This window comes from Pelmatolapia mariae, linkage group LG9 (genome assembly GCF_036321145.2).
Source record: "Pelmatolapia mariae isolate MD_Pm_ZW linkage group LG9, Pm_UMD_F_2, whole genome shotgun sequence".
Taxonomy (NCBI): domain Eukaryota; kingdom Metazoa; phylum Chordata; class Actinopteri; order Cichliformes; family Cichlidae; genus Pelmatolapia; species Pelmatolapia mariae.
In genome coordinates this window covers 12,206,396-12,230,550 of record NC_086235.1, presented here as the reverse complement: position 1 = coordinate 12,230,550, position 24,155 = coordinate 12,206,396, and the positions used below count along the sequence as shown (strand labels likewise).

The window sequence follows — 24,155 nt, the reverse complement described above, 5'->3', positions numbered from 1 at the left end:
CAGATCCTTTAGCCTGCTTCACTTTGCCAGACAGATTCGATTTATTCATTCTTTATTTTACAGGTCTGGCAGTTATCGGGCTCGGGAAACTGACCTCATCTTTCTAAAAAAAATTATATATATATAAACACCCAGCACGCCCCTACGGGCGGTTTATCCTTCAAGCTCGGGTCCTCTACCAGAGGCCTGGGAGCTTGAGGGTCCTGCGCAGTATCTTAGCTGTTCCCAGGACTGCGGTCTTCTGGACAGAGATCTCCGATGTTGTTCCCGGGATCTGCTGGAGCCACTCGCCTAGCTTGGGAGTCACCGCACCTAGTGCTCCGATTACCACGGGGACCACCGTTACCTTCACCCTCCACATCCTCTCGAGCTCTTCTCTGAGCCCTTGGTATTTCTCCAGCTTCTCGTGTTCCTTCTTCCTGATATTGCTGTCATTCGGAACCGCTACATCGATCACTACAGCCGTCTTCTTCTGTTTGTCTACCACCACTATGTCCGGTTGGTTAGCCACCACCATTTTGTCCGTCTGTATCTGGAAGTCCCACAGGATCTTAGCTCGGTCATTCTCCACCACCCTTGGGGGCATCTCCCATTTTGACCTCGGGACTTCCAGGTTATACTCGGCACAGATGTTCCTGTACACTATGCCGGCCACTTGGTTATGGCGTTCCATGTATGCCTTGCCTGCTAGCATCTTGCAGCCTGCTGTTATGTGCTGGATTGTCTCAGGGGCATCTTTACACAGCCTGCACCTGGGGTCTTGCCTGGTGTGATAGACCCCAGCCTCTATGGATCTTGTACTCAGAGCTTGTTCTTGTGCTGCCATGATTAGTGCCTCTGTGCTGTCTTTCAGTCCAGCTTTGTCCAGCCACTGGTAGGATTTCTGGATATCAGCCACCTCCTCTATCTGCCGGTGGTACATACCGTGCAGGGGCCTGTCCTTCCATGATGGTTCCTCGTCTCCCTCCTCTTTCTTGGGTTTCTGCTGCCTGAGGTATTCACTGAGCACTCGGTCAGTTGGGGCCATCTTCCCAATGTATTCTTGGATGTTCGTTGTCTCATCCTGGACTGTGGTGCTGACACTCACCAGTCCCCGGCCCCCTTCCTTCCGCTTAGCGTACAGCCTCAGGGTGCTGGACTTGGGGTGAAACCCTCCATGCATGGTAAGGAGCTTTCTTGTCTTTATGTCAGTGGCTTCTATCTCCTCCTTTGGCCAGCCTATTACCCCAGCAGGGTACCTGATCACGGGCAGGGCGTAGGTGTTGATAGCCCGGATCTTGTTCTTACCGTTCAGCTGACTCCTCAACCCTGGCGGAAGGGGTTACATGAATAGGATGAGGGACCTATGGCATATATATATATATATATATATATATATATATATATATATATATATATATATATATATATATATATATATATATATATATATATATATATATATATATATATATATATAAATTAATTAATTAATTAATGGGGAAGGGGGGGAAATACAAAATTTAAAAAACAGGAGGTTGAGAGTATGTTATGCTAATTAGGCATGGATTTGTGTAGTTTATGCCATGTGGCACTTAATTCAAGGATGCTAGTCTGGGAAAAGCTGTACTGTTCAAAGATTGCTCTGGCAATGTATCAGAACAATGTAGTTTATTTTTAGTTAGTGATCCACTCATGATCTACTGATCATGCCGAGAATGTGTTTCCTGAAACACATTCCTGGATCCTGATTCCTGGGATGTGATGGAGTATTGGTGGTTAAAACGGTTGCATTTTCCCCACAGTTGGCTTTTATAGAGTAAGAATGAGTTTCCAAAAAAAAATGACCTTGAAGCACTGCACAAGAATATGTTAACCTCTTTATTAAAATTGAATAAATAAAGTTGAGCAGTATTCTCAGTCTCATGCTTTCTTTTGGAGACACACGGGATGCAATCAAAGGTAGCAATACAAAGTGATAATTGCTATTTTTAACATGCCAGAAATAAATCCCTCTTTCACACAGCGTCATTCGGCCAGGCCTGCCAACTTCAATATTTAACAAGAAATAATCTCAAAATGCAACAGCACAATTTTCTGTCAGCCAACTAAATAAATAAATGAATAGTCAGATGCAGTATATTCCTACTGATCAGACCAAAAAAGCAGTCTGCTTTGATGACAGACTTCTGAGCTTCATTTTCTGCCTTTCTGTGGAGGGTTCATCTGCAGTCCACTGCCCGTCTTTTACCCACACCTCTGCAAATCTTCAGATGGGAAAAGAGGTGACCCTTGGTCCATTTATTGAGATAGACAGCAGACTCTTGGATTTCGATAGAAAAATGTGTGGAAAGAGTCAATAAATATCTGAAAATAACTCTGCCATGTTTAACAGCATCACAGATCGAAAGTTCTACGTTCAGACAGCGAGTGGTGGTCAGGCTAGGGTTGTTCTTTCTCACAGAGATGTGTGGCTGGTCCTCTTCTGTTTCTGTTATTATTATTTTTTTGCTGTATGTGGCTACCTGCTGCACATGACTATGTGTCAAATGAATTTCACATTGTTTGCTCATTATTGCATCTGGGCAAGGACACAAAGCCTAGAGCAGCTTTGCCTGTGTTATTTCCTTTTTATATCCTGCAGTGATACTTTATATGGAGCCATAGTAATTCCTTAGAATTTGGCTTTCACTCAGTTCAGTAGCATTAAAAATATCTTTGTTTCTGGATTTGTAGGTCAAACAAAACAGAGAAGGTGAAAAAAGGGAAAAATTACCTCAAGGTTGCTCGTAACTCAGACTCCTTTTCCCAACCCCAAAGCTTCTCTCTGTGCTTTTGTCGAGCATGCAATTCGCCAACGTGTCATGGGCTCCATTTTTATCTGTCACATTCGTTTGCGCGTGATGGCCGCTGATGCTCGGCTCATTAAGAATTCTCCCCCCCTCCTCTTCCTCCTGCTGCTGTTGCTGCTGCGGCTCTCCTTGAGATCCGAGAGGCTGCGACTCTGACTCACATTCGTCCTTGACTAACAGCCCTATCCTTTATTTCCGCGAGTTTGCCTTTTATACTTCTCTGATTCCTTTCTTTCCCAGGTGCTTCTTATCTAGTGTTTCCTTCTTTCTCATATTGTTCTTTTTGATTTTACTTTTGTTATGTTCCCAATCTGTGTTGATAAACTGTGCTCTGAATCCCTCCCAGAATAGTCTTTATCCTGACCATTTATTCTCTCTGTCTGTCTCTGTAGGAGCTGGTGGGCAGTAACCCTCCGCAGAGGAACTGGAAGGGAATAGCGATCGCCCTTCTTGTCATTCTGGTCATCTGTTCGCTGATCGTCACCTCCGTCATCCTGTTGACACCAGGTACACGGCGCAGGATGGAAGGGGGAGGGACACCATACACTACACATCCCTGTGTTTACAAGGCTATTATTATGCACCAACATGCTCATTAAGCTTTCACAATCAATCTCACCACGAACAATGCAAAGAATAAAGTGTGAGTGTCAGTATCTCAGTCCTTGTGTGCGCCAGGCTTTCATGCCGAGTTTGCAGTGTCACTCGCCCTTAGCATCCACATGGGCACTCTTGCTGTAAAGGCTACATTTAGTGAAGGTCAGGAAACCTAATTGAAGTCAGTTTACGCAACATTGCTTTCTTCCTAAACATAGTTGCCATATGTCTTTATAATGTTGCACACACACACACTTTGAATGCCGTTTTTTCCCCTTAGTTATTTTAAGGCAGTTTCAATTTCGGGGTGACCTTCAGGATTTCTGTTTGGAAATTTTGATTAAAGTTAAATCAATAGACCATCTGTTTATGGTCAGGCTCATAAAGCTGCTTGACGTGCTTTTATGCACTGCCAGAGTCAAATCAGTCAATACAACTGGTAGTGTGTGTGAACTATAATTCAGCTCCAAAGACAGTGATCACTGTGCACTTGTTTGTGATTTTTCTGTCACAGGGAATTGTAGGTAATGTCCACAGCCCAGAGTGGGGTCAAGCTTTATTAAAGAAATTCAGTGTTGTTTTTTTCTGTAGTGTTCTTAGAGATGTACACCGATGTAAGAGCAAAAATATCACCAGGGTAGACTGCGGCACGACGGCAGGTGTCAAATCAGCATGACCTAAACCTCCTTGTCACCTCCTGGCTGCAGTCTCTTCCTGTCCTGGGGCATTTGTTGTGGATTTGGATCAAAATGAGCTGCTTTATGTGGCAGTACAAAACACGTCAGGCCAACAGGAGTCAGGCAGAAAGTGGACACCAGGCAGGTGGTGTCTCCAGCTTGTACTTTGTCCTAATCTGTCCCCTCCCTGTGTTCAAGCAGAACTACTGCTCTGCTCCAAGGCTTGACACATGCAATCGTTTCTCCCTTGTTTTCGTCTCAAACAGACATTAAACTACTTAGGGTAAGCAGATTTTAGAAACCTTTGGATATTAAAATATGTTGTGACCTCATGAAATCCAATTCTGCAAGTTTGTGCTTTCTAATTGGATGTCATGAGCAACTGAGTTGAGCTTCAAAGACAGTTTATTTTACTCTTTGAGATACTAGTATTCACCATGCGCAATTAATTGAATCGCTGGATTTTGCAAAGTCAAATATTTTATCTACTTGGAGAGTTAGAAAAAAGTTTGTAGATACTCTTTGAACTGGGATGTTTGTCAAAAAAAAGCAGCAAATTCCTTGAAAATAATTTTTTGTAAGGTTTTAGTGATTAGTCTTTCAAAGAGTAAGCACAGATGCGGCTTAAGAATTTTCTAACTTAACTCTTGGTACTGCAGATTCTGTAATTTAATCTATAGCTGTTTTAAGTTTGTGTTAGGTACCTTAGTTGTGTTAGATACTTTTGATACCATTTGTATGCCTGTAAATTCTGAAAAGCTTATGTGTGCTTAGCTTAAAGCCCAAAGGCTGAGTAATTGGCTAGACTGACTCAAAGTATAAGGACCTCTAGAGGTCTCTGTGAATTATGATTACAAAATCAGAAATCTGAAAAGAGTAAGTTTTGCTTTTTGAAAAAGCCAGGCAGTCTGCCAAAGGACCTATGGAGATTGTATTTAGCCAACAAATAGTCTGTAAAATTTTAACCTTATACTAATGCTGTGTGGGTGTGTTCACTAGTTAGCCTTCATTTCCAACTTCCACTCACCATCTTCATAACTCCATGTGCTCAGCTATTTCCCAGTATACACTGTCCTCTGGTGCTATTTTGACCTAATTTGGGCAAATGATCAATGACCTTGGTGTGGCATCCATTGCTGTCTCTCCACAATTCACAGGAATCAGTACAAACGTGCACACAATGATCCCCTAATGGTCTTCGTACAAATTGCGCTCAGGATCAATGTCTTATTTGTCATTTTACAGGCACTTTTCCAGTTTTATAGGAACTGCCACTCCGATTAGGGTAGCAGCCTTTACATTCTTGTTGTGCCATGCAGCATCTCCACTAGGGCTGGGCATTTAAAAGCAAGGATACTGTTTGGTAATCACTATTTTACTACTCTTTAGCAGTTATCGTCACACAGCGGTGCTTGTCACATGAATTCTAAATATCGTTTAATCCCAACCCAAGTTAAAGTAGTAAAGAAATCACTCTCCTTTCACGTCAAATAGCATTCTGTTATAAAGCTTCTCACTTTTTTGGTAGTTAATTAAAGGATACGTGTAAACTGTGAATCTATTAATTTTATGGGTTTGTCTGTGTCCCATTTAAAATGGATGGGCCTTATCAAGCTGTGAGACTAGTTTTGTTTTGTTTGTTTTTGCACATGCAGATTGTGGCTAAGATAAACCTTGCTGTTAGGATCTATGCATTTGTAGAAACAGCTAGCATTGGCAAGTAAACAAGTGATTTATCACTTTTAACATATAACCTTTCTCTTACCTACCCATCTTGGACAATAAGATGTGGAAGAGTTACATTGCAGTGTTAAAAAGATTCATCACATACACATACAGAGTGGCTATGAACTCCTGTCATTTCTAGTTAAAAAAACAAAACAAAAAACAGGCAAGTTAAACAGGTGAAGCTCTACCAACATTTTTAGATTTAGCCTCTCCAAGAAACCGCTCATGTTGTCACTAACTTTAACCAACTGCTTTACTAATGCACCATCATTTTCCTTTATATTTTTAAAGGTCACATCCCACTCTCCTCGCATGGCCCTTACCTATTTCTATCTATTTCACAAAATAGTTTGATAGTTTTCTTTTTTAAAGGGATGACTATTTGAATATTTGAAAATCATAGATAGGTAGGTAGATACTTGATCCCACAAGGGAAATTATTTTGTTATAGCAGCAGGATAAAGATTAAAAACAGTACAATTTCCAGTAATTAAAAAAAACGAGTAAAAGTGCCACAGGTGCATAGTGATGGCCTTATGCTGTAAAATTTTAAATATAAATAAAAAACAAAGAAAATAAAAATGAGGTTGAGTTAAAGATGAAAATAAAAATAAGACTGAAACTGAAATGGAGAGAGACTGAGACAGAGTAGTGCAAATGCATTAACAAATAATGTGTACACTATAAATCTAAGAAACAGTTGTAGTGTGAAATCTTATACCTGTCAGGTGTGTTCACCTGTCAGAGAAGGAAGAGTAACTGTACACTTTCAAAGAGAACGATAGGAATGACTTTCTGAAGCATTTTTTATGGCAGCAGGGTTGAATAAGTCTGAGGGAGAATGAACTCTGCTGCCTCACTAGTTTAGAACGGAGTGGGTGACATGGGTTATCCATGATGGAGAGCAGTTTGTTCAGTGACCCCATGTCCCTCACGGACTCAAACGCCTCCAGACTCTGGCCAATGATGGTTCAAGCCCTGTGAATCGGTTGGTTGATCTTGACCCCACCAACAAACCGATAAGAGCAAAGAGAAGATGAAAGTCATACTTTCACTATTCCTAAATACTGATACACCATAATATACCAACATCCAAGCATATATAAGTGCTTCTGCTGGTTGTGAATCATCACGATTGCCAAGATATCTGCTAATAATCAGGAATATTAGTCCTAATTATTATGGGGTTCTTGCCCCAACCCGTCGTGGCAGATACCTGCCCGTCCCTGAGCCTGGTCCTGTTGGAGGTTTCTTCCTGTTAAAAGGGAGTTTTTCCTTCCCACTGTCACCAAAGTGCTTGCTCGTAGGGGGTCATATTATTGTTGGGTTTTTCTCTCAATGTATTATTGTAGTGTCTACCTTACAATATAAATTAAATAATGCTGAAAAGTCAACATTGAACTCTTTCAAGCTCTTTTTTAATATTTTTTAATTTCTGCACAGCTTTGCACAACATGTCAAGCTTGCTAACCAACCCCCCTCAATCAGTCCGACTCGGCCCCCTACCATACCCCCTGTATACATATGACTGTGCACCAACCCACTCAACAAAGTATGCCGATGACACCACAGTGGTTGGGCTCATCTCTGATGGAGATAACGCAGCATACAGAGCAGAGGTAGAGATTTTGTCCCGCTGGTGCTGAGAAAACAACCTGAAGCTGAACGTACTTAAAAGAAAAGAACTACATGTACTCATTATAATCAGAGAACAGGTGGAATCTGTCTCCACCTTCAGGTTTCTGGGCACCCACATCTTTGCTGATCTTACCTGGACCCACAACACAAATGTTAAGAAGGCCCATCAGTAGTTGCACTTCCTCTGTGTCCTTGGGAACAATAACCTGGACCAGAAGCTGCTGCTGGACTTCTACCAATTCTCAGTGGGGAGCGTGCTCTCCTACTGCCTGGGTGTTTGGTACGCAGAGGGTAATTAACAATACCCCCATAAAATCATTGGCTGCCCTCTGCTACCCCTGGACGCCATCGCCAGATCCTCCTGTCTCAGGAAAACCAGGGCCATCACAGGTGACCCCTTGCACCCCGCCCACCACCTGTTTGACCTGCTGCCCTCTGCTTGATGACTCAGGTTAATCAGGTCCCAGACCTCCAGACTCACAAATAGCCTTTCCCCCCTGGGCCATTCAGACTGTCAACAAACACTGCCCCCCATACAACCCAACCCTGCCCACTCACCTCACCATTTTGAGCCATGATCTGAGTAACCCTCATCACTCAGGTCACTCACATAAGCTTTCACTATATACTATACACAGACCTCATTTGTGCTACCTCTTAATTGTGTATATATATTTCCTCCTGTTTGTTATTTATTCCTGCTGTCATACTATTTATATTTTACTCCTGCACAGCTGGCGTTAAGCACCCATAATTTTGTTGTATATGTACAATGTCAATAAAGGTCTATTCTATTCTATTCTATTCTATTCAGTTAATGTATTTTGGAAGTCTTCTTTTTATGATGTGTAGCATCTTCATGCTATTCAGATCCCAGTTGTGATGGTGCAAACTTAATAATTGAACTCATAATCAATGCTGGATTTCATTTAATGTACTTAAAATCTGAACAAGCAAGAAGCTACACTAACTTTTTTTTTTTTTTTACCTAAGAAGTAGTGTTTGTGGAAGGACAACAATGCTGTGGTTTGCCTTAGTTTGATATTCACATTACATACAACCAACAAAAATGGTATTGTATTTCACACACTGCTGATGATGATCTCCAAAGGTGCACTGGTATTCCATTATAGATGGCACTGTGGTCTATTCAGGCTTCTGTCTGTAGAGAAATTGTTCTCTCCATCTTAAGATAAATCCCTTCCTCCATGACTGAAAACAAAATTGTTGGCATTGTAAGAAAGCCTTGATTCTCAGTTACAAAGATAAAAACTACCAGTTTAAATCCTGCTCCGTCTGTTTCAATAGGAAGAATTTACACTGGAAAAATGAAATCCTATCAAGGTAGTTGTCTGTCATTTAAACATAAAAAGCTCCCTTTTTGTAAATGAAAAAGAAACTTACTACACTCGCGAAGGGGGAAAAAAATAACACCACATAGACGATGATGGATGTTGAAAATAAAGACAGATTACATTACCAGAATCCGGACTAAGCAACAGCATTTCAAACAATGAATTTTGCAAATTCTTTTAAGAAAATAAGACTTTAACGGATTAATTAAAGATTAAAACATTTAGTAAAAAGATGTTTTGATGTGGTTTAAATGAGCCCACGGGTTCAAGATTCATCACTGACATTCTTTTAGCACTCTTAAAATGCTTTAGGGATGATTGTCCTGTTAAAATACTAAATCCAGTCTTCATTCAGAACAATTTATTTTGGATTTTGGAAGCAATCATACCCCGCTGAGTTGTAAACTGTAGCATGGCAGGTCTGGAGTTATGAGATAGCATTTTGTTTCCTCTCACTTAGGAGGGTTGGTTGATGGATGTTTCCCTTTCAGACAGGGCAACCAGTTTCTAACTGCACCTGACAACCACTTGAGTCACACAAACACACACATGCACAAACATTCAGCACACACGCAGAGTTTTGGAATTCTTCTGTTTCCTCTTCTGACAAGCTTCATCGGCTTTAACTGATGGCTTCGTATTACTAAGAGGCTGCTCTGTTTCCTACGTCAGTACAACTAGGTCAGATGTTCACTATTGGCATCTGGGTATTCTACAGACTGAGGGATGTCTGGCTGACTGACAGCTGTGACAGCTAGCTGAAACTGTGGGAGGATCACATGCAACGTTAATTTGGTGCAGCTGAAAGCGAGCAGTCACACAGATTATTGCATGAAACCAAGTCTCAAATTATACCCTAACAGGAAACAACAAGAGCTGATGCTTCAGTGGCATTCAGTAATATTTTGCTCACATACTGTATTTGATCAAGAGTTGATGATTTTATATGACTGTGATAAAATCAAATACAGGCTTCATACTGTTTCTGTCATTTATACATTATTCTAACATAATATAGATACCTAAAAATCTCAGCAATTGTATTAAGACTGCTGTATCAACTAACCAAACTGAGAATGATACTTAAATTTGTTAAATTCTGCTACTATTCTAAGACCAAAAAAGTTAAAACCAGAAATGACTAAAGTACATCTTGACCCCGGAATTTTGGAAAAATGACTCGTATAAAAATTTATTTTTTAGTTTAATTTAGCTTAGTTATTTTTTTCTTTGTTATATCACAACATGATACAACATCTGGAGCTGGTCTTGTTTGTTGTGCTCTTTATAGATTCAATTTAGATTTTTGTGAATCAAGGTGAAATAACACTGCTGTGATTCTGATGTAATCCTTCTTCTCTATATAGACCTTCTTCTGAATTCTAAATTGTTAGATAATGAAAAACGGTGCAATATTATTCTACCATAAGATAAATAGATGCAAAGATGGGTGTACTATGAATAAATAGCTTGTAAATTGTAGACATTTAGATATGAACTTGTTATATCACACACTAAAATCCATGAGAAAAAGTACATTTTGTCTCAGAACCAGACAGCTTCTAAAAAATTGTTAACTAATCTAAATCGCTGGTGAGAGACTTTATTAGTTTGCCTGTTACACCTGCCAAATCAGCAATAGAAAGCACCTTAATGAAAGATTTTTAAAAAAGGTGGTGGAGAAAATCAAATGGCTAACCTAGTGTGGGATCCATGATAGATGGCTCTGAAAGTGCTGACATAACAAAATAGGCATCCATGCAGGTCTTTTGCCTTCATCAACCAAACAATGCCCAGTCTTACAAAAAGCACAACGTCCAATGCTGTTTCTAATTTGTATTTATGTACAACTTTTTTCCCACAGTTCAATAAAATGAAAATGAAAAATGGATCACTTTGTGGTGATTGATATTCTGGCTCAAATCCATCTGCCATCTCCTTTTAGCACATGTTCATAGCTGTGTTTTACAAGGTAATTAGCAACAGGTTCTACATAAGCATGCAGTAAATCTAAGTTTGGATACGGGCAATCATCAGCCGGCTGCCCTCAAACCCAGTCATGAAAGCTCCTCTTCACTGGCAAGCTATCATGCTATGAATTCAGGACTGACATAAAAGTGATCAGTCCCGATCCTGCAGATGGTAGCTTTGCACCATTAGCTCCTCAGCCAAGCACATCCACCAAATGTCTGAGCCTGATGTACTCTGGTATCTTGTATGAACAAGATTACCACTGTAGCAACACATCATCAGTTAAGGTAAAACTAACCTGTCTGACAATGGTGCAATGGTGGTGTGTAAACACTGTAAAAGTAAAAGACTGCATGGTCGGCTCCAGTGTCATAGATTAATACGACAGGTAAGATCATCAGGGAGTAAACAAGTTTATGTTTAAACTTCTCAAAATCAAGTTAAATGTTCAGCAAATGATTAGATTATTTATTTTACCATGAACATCTACCCAGTGCAGCTGAAAAATACACTGTGGAAGCAATACACCTTAATGAAACTAGTGAGATTTCAGGCTGTACAACCAAAACAGTGAGCTGAACAATACTTTGTAATGCTGCATACCTGTATTTGGCTGATAATGTTCATTGTATTCATTGTGTTTTGCATGTACTAATTTGGATGATTAAGAATAATCATTAAAACCTTTTATCCATGTTTATGAAATGAGGGTGTGATGTTTATGCTCTCTAACTTTGTTGTCTACATTAAAGACTTGTTTCAGTCAACTCAGTCAAATGTGCCACTTAAATTTTAGCTCCCTCTGACACTCTATTGTACCGAGAAGAGGTTGTATAACATTAGCATATAAACTGTTCATTTAAGCTGACCCTGATGTGGCTGCTTTTTTCAACAAATTTCCACCAACAATCACAGCGCACTGTGAGAGTGAGATAAAGACATACTTACTAGAGAAAATGGATTTGCCTCTAAGGGACTGTCATTATGTAAAAATGTACATTTAAATGTAAACTTTCACATGTACACCTCCATCTTTGCAGTGACTGCCTGTGTGCGCATGGCGTAAATCTAGCAGTCAGGCCTCATTATAAATTCCATATTTATCCCTCTTAACTTAACCATCTGACAGGAGGCTTCAACTTATGTGCATTATTATGTTTTCCTGCTGCATATTCACAGTCTGGTGACTCTGATGATAAAATATAAAACTCGACTGAAGCATCAAGCAGATGCCTTCAAAGGTGTTTTTGTCCCCCATGATGAAATCAGGGCGGAACTGAGGATCAGTCGCAGTCTGTCCATCTGTTCAGCACAATATGCCACACGCGCACACACATACACACAGCTGATGTACAAGTTTGGTGGATGATGCAAGTCATTGTGGTGTTCTTGCAATATAAAACCTGTGACTGGTGAAAACTGGGAAGTCAGGTTTTGTTTACTTGCTGGAATTTGCTAACAACACATGGAAACTCTCTTTGCACACCCGTGAGTCTCATAGCCTGCTGATTAAATATTGGTTTGCAGTGCAATGCAGGCCTTAAGAGTTATGCCATAAAGTAAGGTGACAGTTCACAATTACCACTGACATTAGACTCTAAAATGGAAAATAGCTGCATAGAGACAATTCTAGGTATACTGCAGAGAACCTTGGACTGTTATATGTTCTATTTAAGCAAAGCCAGGACAAAGACTTGACTTTCTTCTGAGTTAAAAAAAAAAAAAAATCAGAAATGAGAAATATATATAGTCCATACGTTTTTAGAAAATAACACTGTACTATAGTTTTGCCTCTGTAAACCACAGTGGATATTAAATCAAGCAGTCAAAATGTGATTCAAGTGCAAATTTTTAATTTTATTATTGCATTAACATAGTTAACTTGAATTAACTAGGCTTTAGGTCATTATCTATTTGCTCTCTGACCCACTTTCCAGTTTGTTTTGCAGCATTTGTTTAAATGTGAGCAAAATGTAACCCTGTACACTTTAGAATTCATCCTGCTACTTCTATCAATAATCACACCATACATAAACACTAAAATGACCTACCTCAACTAGCAGGCATTACAGATGATGCAGTGTGCTTTGGAACTCTTTTGGGTTTGCACCTTTTAGCCCTCTACTGCATGACTTTTTAAATTTTAGGGAAAAAAATATTTCTCCCTATTTTGGGGGAGCTTTAGGGTCCCTAATAATATATCAATCATAAAATGTGGTTTGTTGCCTCAGGGCAACGCTATGCAGTAGAGGGTTAAGCATTTGACAATGATATGTCTACCTTGTCAAGAGTATTCGTGACATGGTTAAATGTTGTCTGTCAGCAGTTTCTCTGTGAATTTCCCATTCCAGTGGCAGCGTATTTGGTGCTTGCTCGGACGTTTAGGGGTTTTTTCGCTGTAAAAAGAGGTTTTCTTCCCATGCAGTGAACAGCGGACGCTAATGTTTTTGTCACTTTTTACGGAATCAAACTCAAAGTAAGGTCAGTACTTCCACGCTTTAAACGCTGCACGCTCATACTCTCTACCGCACTCCTTATACTATCCATTTTCGATCTGCACACAGCTGCTGCCACAAACGTAGCACTCACTTACGTCATTGTCATGAGACACTCGCAAAAAATCCACGGTTTTAGTAACGCAGCGTGCTTACGGGAAAGTAACAGTAATCTAATTACCTTTATTGCAATAGTAATCCCCGACTTTACTCGTTAATTTAAAAAGTAATCGGACTACAGTAACGCGTTACTTGTAACGCGTTACTTGTAACGCGTTACTTCCCATCTCTGCTGATGTTCTTGTTGTCCCACTGATTGCTTTATTTTGAGGGGGTTTTTAAAGTCTAATAGTCCCTCCTTCACTTCCATCAGTATCTCTTTGGACCTCATATTTAGAATTGTAGTGTATACCAAAAGCAAGTTCAGCACTTAAAAAAAAAAGAAAATTTATCTGGTTAATTTGTAATGGAATAATGAGACCATGAAACTGATTGCAAGTTAACTGCTACACACAATACCTTCCTACTCAGATTATTTACCATGTAGTGCTGTCATGCCATCTCTGCTTAGAGGCTTAAATATTGATTGGGCATGTGTTGCTTTGTAAACTATTCACTGTAAAACAATGGACTTCCAGGTCATTCAACTGCACATGAACTCAAAGTTTGTTGAAAGTATTAAAAAAAGACTTATTTTCACAAATGAAAATACATCTATAATCGCTAACTAATAAAAAAGCCGTTTTTCAAAACATTTTCATATTTGTAACTGCATGCAACTGCAAAATGAACTTACCTGAAAGGGTAAAAATCAATCTAAGAACAAACTGCTCAAAACTCAGAAATGAACACACCGTGATGAGGTACAGCAGGGGTTCCACTGGAAACTAAAATTACCTGCATATATCATTTATTATTTTCCAACTTGTAAAATTTGTGGATTTACTACTTTTTAAGGTTTTATTTCAGAACATTACAGTTGCCTCTTTTGTGCTTTTTCTTTTCTTATTCTGCTCTGTCTGTCCATTTTCTCCTTATCTGGCTCAAGATCAGAATGGCAGCACTAAAAGCAGATACAGCCAGACTTCCCTCTCTCAGTCCACCTCCTCCAACTCTTCTGTGGTGACACCGAGAGACATAATCTCTCTAGCGTGTCCTGATTCCGCCCCAGGGCCTCCTCCCAGTGGGACGTGCCCGAAACATCTCACCTCCAGGTGTCCAAGAGGCATCCTAATCAGATGCCTGAACCACCTCAGTTGGCTCCCTTTGATGTGGAGGAGTAGCGGCTCAACTCTGAGTACCTCCCAAATGACCGAGCTCTATCTCTAACAGAGAGCCTTTCAGAGGAAACTCATTTCCACTGCTTATATCCATGATCTTATTCTTTTGGTCACTACCCACAGCTTCTGGCTGTAGCTGTGGGTAGGAGCATACTAATTAAAGCCCTACTTGCTGTGAAAATGTTAGACTCTAATGCATAAGATTGAAAGCTGTGGTTTCAAGAGAATCATATGTGGACCACCGAGTATTCTCTATACTGTTGTAAATAATTTAGATACTCTTTCGACGTTTGGCTGTCATTGAAGTGTGGATTTTGCACTTTGGAGTTTTCTCTCTGACATATAATCCTTGTGATCACATGCAGTTATAGACCTTGTGTGCTTCTCCACGCAAGAGGTCTATAACTGCTCTTTTTTTCAGCAATGTGCAGTGTGATGACCATATGGTTTTTGGGGGAGGTAGTTTTTGGTGTCTTTTTTCACCAGCCTGTCTGGACTTCCTTGTTAATAACTTATGTTCCCATCATTTTGAATCTAGGGCATGAGCGTAAAAATACAGATATTTGTTTTTAACACCACAGCTCAAAGTGTAACACACTTTAGTAAGTAGTAAGTAAAGACTTGCTCCTCACATTTCTGTCTATTATGAGCTGTTCATTTATCAGTTTAACTAACAGAAGGCACATGGTTAATTGTAGGAGGACCCCTGTACCACCTCCTACAGTTCACCTTAGTCCTACTAGCCTCTCCAATGGTGGACTGTTTTTCTTTTATATATTTTTTTGGCTTTTATTGCAATAGGACAGTAGAAAACAGACATGAACGCTGTGAGAAAGATCAGGGGAAAAAACACTTAAAATGGTCTTGTGGCAGATTCAAACCCAGGTCTCTGCATAACCCTTACGCCACATGGGTTGTCTGGTCTACCCAGTGATCTAAAATACTTTCCCTAAAGTGGACTGTTTAAAAATGTATTGGGAGTAAGAGGTGTTGTCATTTCCATGATCTTTCTTGCTGTTTTGCCCAGATTAAAAATGTTAGCTTCAGGTTTGACAGGTTTCCTAGGTTTACAAAACACCAACAGACCTTCTGTAATGTATGCTTTGAAAATTGTGGAACTAACAAAAAGACATGAGGGAGAGCTGGTGGTGGCAGAGTTGGCAATTCTAAGATTTTCACTGGGAGTGACCAAAATAGATCGGATTAGAAATGAGTATATCAGAGGGACAGCTCAGTTTTAGGTTTAGTTTGGAAACAAAGTTAGAAAGGCAAGGCTGAAGTGGAGGTGCAGAAGATAGTAGATATACTGGACAAAGCACGTTGAATATGCAGGTGCCAGGCAGGAGGAAAAGAAGATGAAAGAGAAGGTTCAGGGATGTAGCGAAAGAGAACATGGTTGTGGCTGAAGAGGATGCTGGGGGTAGGGTGAGATGGCACGAGATTATCCACTGTGGCAAAGCCTAAAGGGACTAACCAAAAGATAAAGAAGAAGAAGATATGACAGATTTTTAAAGCAGCTGCCAGCAAAGTAAGATGGACTCTGTAGTTGTGTTATAAAAAGTTGATATAATATACCCGGAGACACCAAAACTGAGTCTCTGGAGGAAGTGGACATGGATTCTCACAGAAACACTTTCCACAGACCGTGTGTTTCTGTTACGTATTCACATAATTATTCATCGTCTTATATTAAAAGTGACCACATTTCTATCAATCTATGATGGTTTTGTGGATATTTCACAAAAGATATTTTAGGATACTGATGTTTTGCCATTTAGCTCATTGTCCTCCTTTACAGAAGTAAGACCTCCCAGAGATTTTCAAATAAACCGAACATAGCTTGTAAGGGTGTTTTATTATTTTTATTATCATTATTATTTATCAAACTACTGCATTACCAGGTGTGGTACAAGTAAACCTGTTTTTGATTTGGTATCATGATGGAAATTAAATGTTTATGTGAGGCTAGAGTCTCCCAAAACAAAGCTAAATGTTCCTCAATTTATCTTAAACTGAACTTAAATCAGACATTCAAACACACTGTGTAAGAGGCCACATTTCAGACATATAACAAAGGAGTGAGGGAGTTGCATTTCAACACTAATCTCTGAAAGTTGAACATGCCAATCATAAATACAAGTGAAGTAAAACGAGCTGCAGTGAAAGCTGGAATCAAGAACCTGTTTGGCTCTAGATTGATTTTCTTTTACCTGTGAGAAGTAGGTAATTCTATTTTATGAATCTTTAAACTTAGTTAAAAGCATTTTTTGTTATTTTGGGTTTAACTAGAAAGATATAGTGTCATGTACAGTAATGGCCTCCTACTTGATGCACAGGATATTTGAACCAGCAACAAAGGAAAGTGTGAGAAGAAACCCCTGTTGCTGGTTATCTTTTTGACATTTAAAGGTCCCATATTTAACAGCTGTCTGAGGTGAAAAACATCCCTACTTGTCTTTTGTCTTCATGGCTTTTCCTATCCTCTCTGCAGTCACTGTTTATAGCCTCCTTATACACCTTTTAGCACAGCTAGGCACCCAGCTGAACATAATGAATTGTGTGTGTGTGTGTGTTTCTGCTGAAGACAGCCGAAGCAGAGATGTGATGACCTTAAAAAATACTTGCAGCCAAAAATGTTACCTCATAGAAAATGACAGCCACAACATGAGCATAGACAGGCTTAGCAGTGGGATTAAACATCACTTACGAAAGACTGTCCTGCAGCTAAAATATCACTGCTTTGATCCCCATAGAAACCAATATGTCCATCAAGTGCCGTGTCTCGGTGAAGGGTCCTCGTGCTGAAGTCTGAATCTCTCGAACTATTGTTGACTGAAATTCACCGAAACAAAACTTCAGGGTGAGAGCACTCTGGCTAGAAACAAAGAAGCTCAACACATATTGCTTTTTCCACATTCTTTTTTTCTATCCTCCCACCATGCGCATGGATGTGAAATGAGTCATATAATGGGACAGAAGATGATATGATGAGCATCAACTGAGAATTGCAGGAGGCATCTGCTGTAAATATGCACGTCTGGTCTGATGATCAGAAGCCACACTAGTCCTAATCAAAGGCCTGAGGCAGCTTAGATGATGCTTTGGTTTATTATTATGCTTGTTTTTTTCCCCTCCATCTCCAATAAGCTCTTTATTCTTTGAAAGGTGAACACTTGCAGCCGCCAGGAAAATCTTGTTAAGATTCAGTTTGAGATCAGAATGTGTCAAAAAGACATTATGTATTCCTTCAGTTTTTGTTGTCAGAAGTACAAAGAAAATCATTTTTATCTATTTCAGACTCATGTTCCTGTTTGTATTTCACCTCTTCTTTTTTTTTTCTAAATTGTATTTAAAATGCATTTCTTCCTCCTCTACACAACAATTCAAACATTGTTAATGCTCCTATATCCAAAGTCTCATAAAATGATGGTTTGTTTTGATTTGAATATCATTCATATTGATGCCTGTCTTGTCTGATAGTTGAATAACCCATTCATTGCCTTCCCAATTTTTTCTTCCCATTTCTTCCTTCTGGCCTCCTTAACTGTTCTTCTGTTATCTTACTTCTATAACTTCTATTATCTCCTGTGATATAGTTCTAATTTTCATTTAATCCACTGACAGATAAGACACTGTCACTCAGGGCAGCGTGGCATTGTGTAGTGGTCAGTTCTTGAAACAGTGCCACCAGAAATAGAGGATGGGAAGAAATTAGCTTTCAACCCTCCATGTGTTTTATCTGTGTCATAAAAAAACAAGCCCAACTATCATTGCTGGTGCTAAAATGTCTTGTGTGAAGTTCTTACACTGTTAGCATTGTGTACTACTCTGTATTTTAATTTTGGGACTCCACTAGAGTAGCTTTGTATGTTCAAAATAATCCTTAAGTTTCTAATAGAAGTTTCTTGCATGACATCATATGCACATTGCTTGTGAGTTGTCTGACATATTGGATGTGATTCAACCACAGGTCACGAGAGAATTATGTGTGTATTCCCCTGTCAGTTGGTGAGTCATTGCCGGTGGTTGCTGGTTGTCACTAGGTGAAATCGGATGCAAAAGGGTGCTGCACCAAAAATATCCATGTGATTCCTTTGGTTGCTAGCAGATTACCATGGTCACCTTTAGTTTTCTTTGGATGACATTAGCTTGTCCGCACACATTTGCTAAGTACTAGTTGAGGTGTAGTTAACTCACAACTGCTTGAAAAGAAGCAGGCAAGAGTTTGTGAATAAGGTAGCTTGTTTTGTGCAAACTACGGGCAACCGTGGCAATCTTCTAGCAACTAAAGCAGTTGCAAGCAGGTTTTTGCCAACCAGTTTCCCTACAGACCCTTTTGGGGGGGGGCAACCGCTCACCAACTGGTTGGGGAATACAGGTTACTCTCTGTGGTTAGTGGCTGGTGATTGTCAGGCTGTCACTGACTGAACTTTAGACCTAGGTGACTAGGCCCTTATTCACTTGACCCTACACAGTCACGTGTCCAAAGTGACAGACTAGTTAGTAACACATTGTTAGCGGTCACGTGCCTCCGAAATTTCATATTCTGCTGTAAAGTGACTCCTCAGATCATCCTCTAAAACAAGATCAATTTCAGCTTGCTTTTACGATTGCCTGCCCCTCACATTTGGCCAAGGTAGGAGCCATACAAACTCAAAAACCCAAGAAGTGCAACATAGAATATATAGTCTAAATACAATATAGAAACGCCCTCAACATTAAACGTTAGTGGCTTCTCAAGAAAAAAAAATCCACACTCTCAGTGCTTGAGGTGACTATATTAGTGTTATCCTCTTCCACAGAAGTTATACAGAGCCAACTCTGAAGCTTGAGTTTTTGGCTCACAGGGACTACTTTTACATGCACTGACCCCATTATTACTTTAGCCAAGTTTAATATCATCATCTTACATTGTAACAGTATATATGACAGAAAGTAAGTCAAGCACAATAGCTCCACTTTAACATTGCCAGTTGCGATACTATGCACTGGATGATAAAAGTCAATCTTGTTTACTAGCTTGCTGTTATTGATGATTTTTTGCAGTTTATTCTGGATTACATGAACAGTTATTCAGAGTCAGACCTTCTTTAATTTGTCCATATGTCATCAGGTAAGCTCAAGCTGATTACTGAATCTAATCTAATGTATTAACCAATTATTGTTATATTATAGGTCATTATTGTTATTTTGTTGTTTATTATAGGTTTATGGTTGGACATGTGTTTTGTTATGTTGTTCTTTCACATCTGTGGGGTATCCTTCCTTAGTTAGAGTTGATCCCTATATTATAGTGAGTTGGCCTTAAAAGATCAGGCCTGGTAAGGTCTTTTTGGAATATAATGACTGACTGTGTCCTATTGTGTCTCTACGGTGGTCTCAAGGACAACTGTTGTCTAGTTTGGGGAAATTGCAAATTTCATTGCGTTCCTTTATCTGGAGGAAGGAGTAAAAGATATAAAGAAAACTCGCTATGGAAGGATAAAAATCAGAATGGGGACATGTGTGCTCGTCTTTTTCTTTTTTTTATCAACTATTTCCACAATAAGTCAATGTTTTGTACTACAGCCCTCACAAAATATCTATAACAGCTGTTATGATTTGTTCAATGCATTTACCTTTAATAACTTCCCTCGCAGCCAGCTGAGTCAACTTTCATTTTCTGTTGGTTCCAAGACAAAGCAGGCTGATGCATTTGCTGTGTGTTTGTTATTACTAAGCACAGGCATGCATGTGAGCCCTTTATAGCTGATGATGTGGTTGTTTTCTCTACAGGTGAGGATGACCGTCTCGCTCTGAAGGGCAAGGTGTCAGTTGGAGACCTCTTTAGGAAGGAATTCAAGGTTCATGACCCAAACGCCAAATGGATAAGCAGTAAGTATCTGTGTTAAAAATGAGACAAGGTTGCATGGTTGTTTTTAGAATTTGTATTTTTATTCACACATCACTACCTAAAGCTGCTTTTGGTGATATTTTTGTTACCACAATTGTGTCAGTGGAAACATAACTGTAGTCCGGAAAGCTTTAACTTTGAGCTTATTGTTTAGATTCACTGATCCTTGGGATTGGGTACTAGCGAGTCTCCCTGGCTTACACAATATGATTGTTCATTTATTGTCAATATCCACATTGCTTCTTTTCTACTTTGAGCTTTAGGAAGCAAAAGTGGATCAGGGCTATTTTTTAGATAGTTAGTTAATGGATTTGAAAGACCAGATGTTATGTAGCACAGATAAAGTGAAAAATAAGCCCCACTACATTAAGAAACACTGGGAAGAGATGTATAAAAACATCCGTCCTTTTTCTACCACTTCTCTGTGTCTGGGATGTTGTGGCAGCTGTGTTAAGCAGATATGTGTGGACCTCAATCTCCCCAGCCACTACCTTTGCCTCATCTGGGGAATACAGAGGTGTTCTTAACGCAGCTGAGAGATGCAATATCTCCAGCATGTCTGGGGTCTGCCCCGGGGTCTCCTCCCAGTTAGACATGCCCGAAAAATCTCACCTAGGAGGCATCCAGAAGGCATCCTAGTCAGATGCACAAACCTCAAACAGGTTCGGATTGGTTCTGACAGAAGAAAGAGAGACAACCACAACACTGAATCCCCTGGTTCTAAACTGGATGTCTTATTATTTTTGTTCCTTTTTTTAAAGGAACCTCTTACTAAACCATGTCCTTTTCCTCTGTCCTATCAGTTTTGCCACACAGAGAGAACGTTTATAGTGTAGTTGTTGCAAAAAACAGTTTGCCAGCTTGAGATGATATTGTGAGATTTGTTGGTCCCACTTCAAAGCTTGTGTTGCTCTACGGCCGTTCAGTTAACTGATTTGTTCAATGAAACATTGCACCATCCAGTCTGTCTCAGTAAAACAAATGCCTGCAGCAGTGGGATAAACTGTGTACTGGTCACTGTTACCAGAGACATACTTAGAATAGAGGAATATAGATCAGACATTCAGCTTTAAGAAAACAGTACCAGCTGTCAAGCATGGTAGTGATAGCATCATGCTACCACTATCATTGAGGATTAAGCTAAAACTTGGAAGTAAACGAGTAATTATACAGGACAATGATGCCCAAAGACACATGAAAGCTACTTATAGAATTAATAAAGCATGAAGCTTTTGGAGCAGCCCTTTTAAAGTCTGGACCTTGAACCCATCAAACTTACTGTGGAAAGAAAGAAACCATTTAACTTCACCAAACCCAGCTGGAAAAGGGGTTAAATATTCAGCCAGAAGTTTGCTGAAGTATTGTCAGTTTGTGGTTCTAAATATAGAACTTAAGGGTTTGAATCCAAATTCTTCTTTTAATTGTTCCTGACACAGTTTTACCTCCACACTGATGTGGTGACAGCATGAGCTGCTGTATATCTCAGTAGGTGCGATGAATAATTAGAAATGTGAAAGTCTCTGGTTCACAGCTTAACCTACATACTTGTGTCTTTTCTTTTACATTTGGTACATATTTGAGGGTTTTTGCATAATTTTCTTTTCGAGGGGGACGGTGAGTGAAGTTCGCTGGCTGTGAACGTCGGAGTGAATTCTGGATGAGCAGGAATTATTTTCAGCAAAGGCAAAGCAATCAGAGAGCTCAGCTGGTTAAAGAGACTTTTATCTCAGAGGTTCTGGGTTCAAATCCAGCTTGAAGAAGGAAATTGTGCTTTTATTACTTTCACAGTAGCTGACAATTGTTCGTTCAAAATGATGCGGTGTTCGAGCAAGCTGCTGCACAGCTCAGTAGGTCTAACGATGTGTTAGAAAAGTGAAGAGTTTGGGTTAAGTTTCACTTTGGGGAACAGTCCTGTTGCAATTCAGCTGCTTCTCTTGAGGTGAGCTATACATTTTTCCTCATAACATTACAGTGAATAACGTTGCTCCCTTCCATCTGCTTCATTAGCTCAGCAGGTTTATTGTAAAGTTTGAGTTCAATCTCAATCTTAGATAGATGTGCAGGTGTGGATGAATATGGGTTCACCTTTCTGTTTCTCACACAACAAACTGTAGATTTTATTCATGTTTCTGCTTTATTCATCTGTTTATTTACGTTGATCAGCTCTGTAACATGTCAGAGAATAAATCAGTGAAGGCCCGAGTTGGTTCACTGAAGTTATTACATTTATCCTTGATAACTGAACAGCTGGATTTTCTCTCTCAGATCTTTGTAGATGAAGAGGTAAACAGGCCACAGCTTCAGTCACATTTCTACGCCTTTGACTGGTTGAATTAAAATGTGGAAAAAACTTCTCCGTAGAAACTGCAGAAGAAACAAGGATGGAGTGGAGTCTCTGCTGATGCACAAAGAAAGAATTGCAGTCCCACAAATGTGGATAAACTCTAACATAAAGATCTTCCTTTAAGCTCCAGCTCTGATCCACACTGTAGGAAACAAATCAGAACATCAGTGAGACCGAAACAGTCAAATCAAACGGCTTTTCAATTGGCTCATTTTGAGGCAAAGCTACTGCTGAGCTTCTCCCCCTTTATCGCTGAGCCTGAGCCCAGACACCCCTCTGAGGAATCTCATTACTGCTGCTTGTATCCACATTCTTATTATTTTGGTCACTGCCCGGAGTTCATGGCTATAAGGGAGGGCAGGAACGCAGATGGACTGGTAAATCAACAGCTTCGCCTTCACGCACAACTGTCTCTTCACTAAAACAGATTGGTACAGAATCTGCAATGCTGCAGATGCTTCACCAGTCTGCCTGTCAATCCCACGCTCTATTTCTGCTCCACTCTTGAACTCCTCCGCTGGACACAATAACTCATCCTCAACCTGTAGCTGTAGCAGTCCACCCTTTTCTTGGTCAGAACCATGGCGTCAGACATGTAGAAGCTAATTCACATCCATGCCACCTCACACTTTGGTTCCAAATCACCTCAGTCCGACCTGGAGGTCACTGCTGGATGAACCCAGCAAGAGCACATCATCCTCAAAAAGCAGAAACAAAATCTGGGGTATAAAATATATGTGTAATAAATAACCCCTCATGAGACTGTTAACCATTTCATACGGCCTAATTAGTAGAACATAATTAATTATACAAAGAATAATATGTTTAATGCGTTTTCTTTTTATTGTTATAACCAAAGACTGTGCAAGAGCATCACGCTGCATTTTAGTAAATATTAGATGTGCAATCAAAGTGATCAGTATTGTTTGTTTGTAGGCTTTTGCATTTGCACATGCACTGTTGTGCATGTGTGCTTACTGCTTGAAATTCCTCCAAAGAATTTATTCCATGTGCACCAATAGCAAACCAATTACCTGAAACCTCAACCCTCATTTTTCTTTGATCAGTGACAGTGTGCTGATGTTGCCATTGTTACAATTCATCACCACCAATTTCTGACGCTTGTTTTTTAATAGCGACGCTGTGACAGCATAAACACTGACAGCACCTCGGGGAGGCAATGAGAGAAAATTATATACTTTATTTTGCATCAAGGTAAAACGGCGACTTGATGCAGCCCCACACGTCTTAGTTTGGCATTGAAGAGAGCGATCACAGCTCGAAGATGTGAGGGATCCGTGCAGCTGAAGGATTAATGAGGTGGATTTTGTCTTCTCTCGTGCCCA

The 24,155-nt window shown here is 39.8% G+C and overlaps 1 protein-coding gene across 5 annotated transcripts in view; it reads left to right on the top strand.

The window, feature by feature from the left end:
- LOC134634211 (dipeptidyl aminopeptidase-like protein 6) overlaps positions 1-24,155 on the top strand; it is a 240,528-nt gene that overhangs the window by 166,972 nt on the left and 49,401 nt on the right. For all 5 annotated transcript variants that reach the window (XM_063483273.1, XM_063483274.1, XM_063483271.1 and 2 more), the window contains 2 exons: positions 3,224-3,338; positions 20,348-20,446. In XM_063483273.1, coding sequence (XP_063339343.1) covers positions 3,224-3,338; positions 20,348-20,446 — 214 coding nt within the window. The remainder of the gene's footprint in view (positions 1-3,223; positions 3,339-20,347; positions 20,447-24,155) is intronic.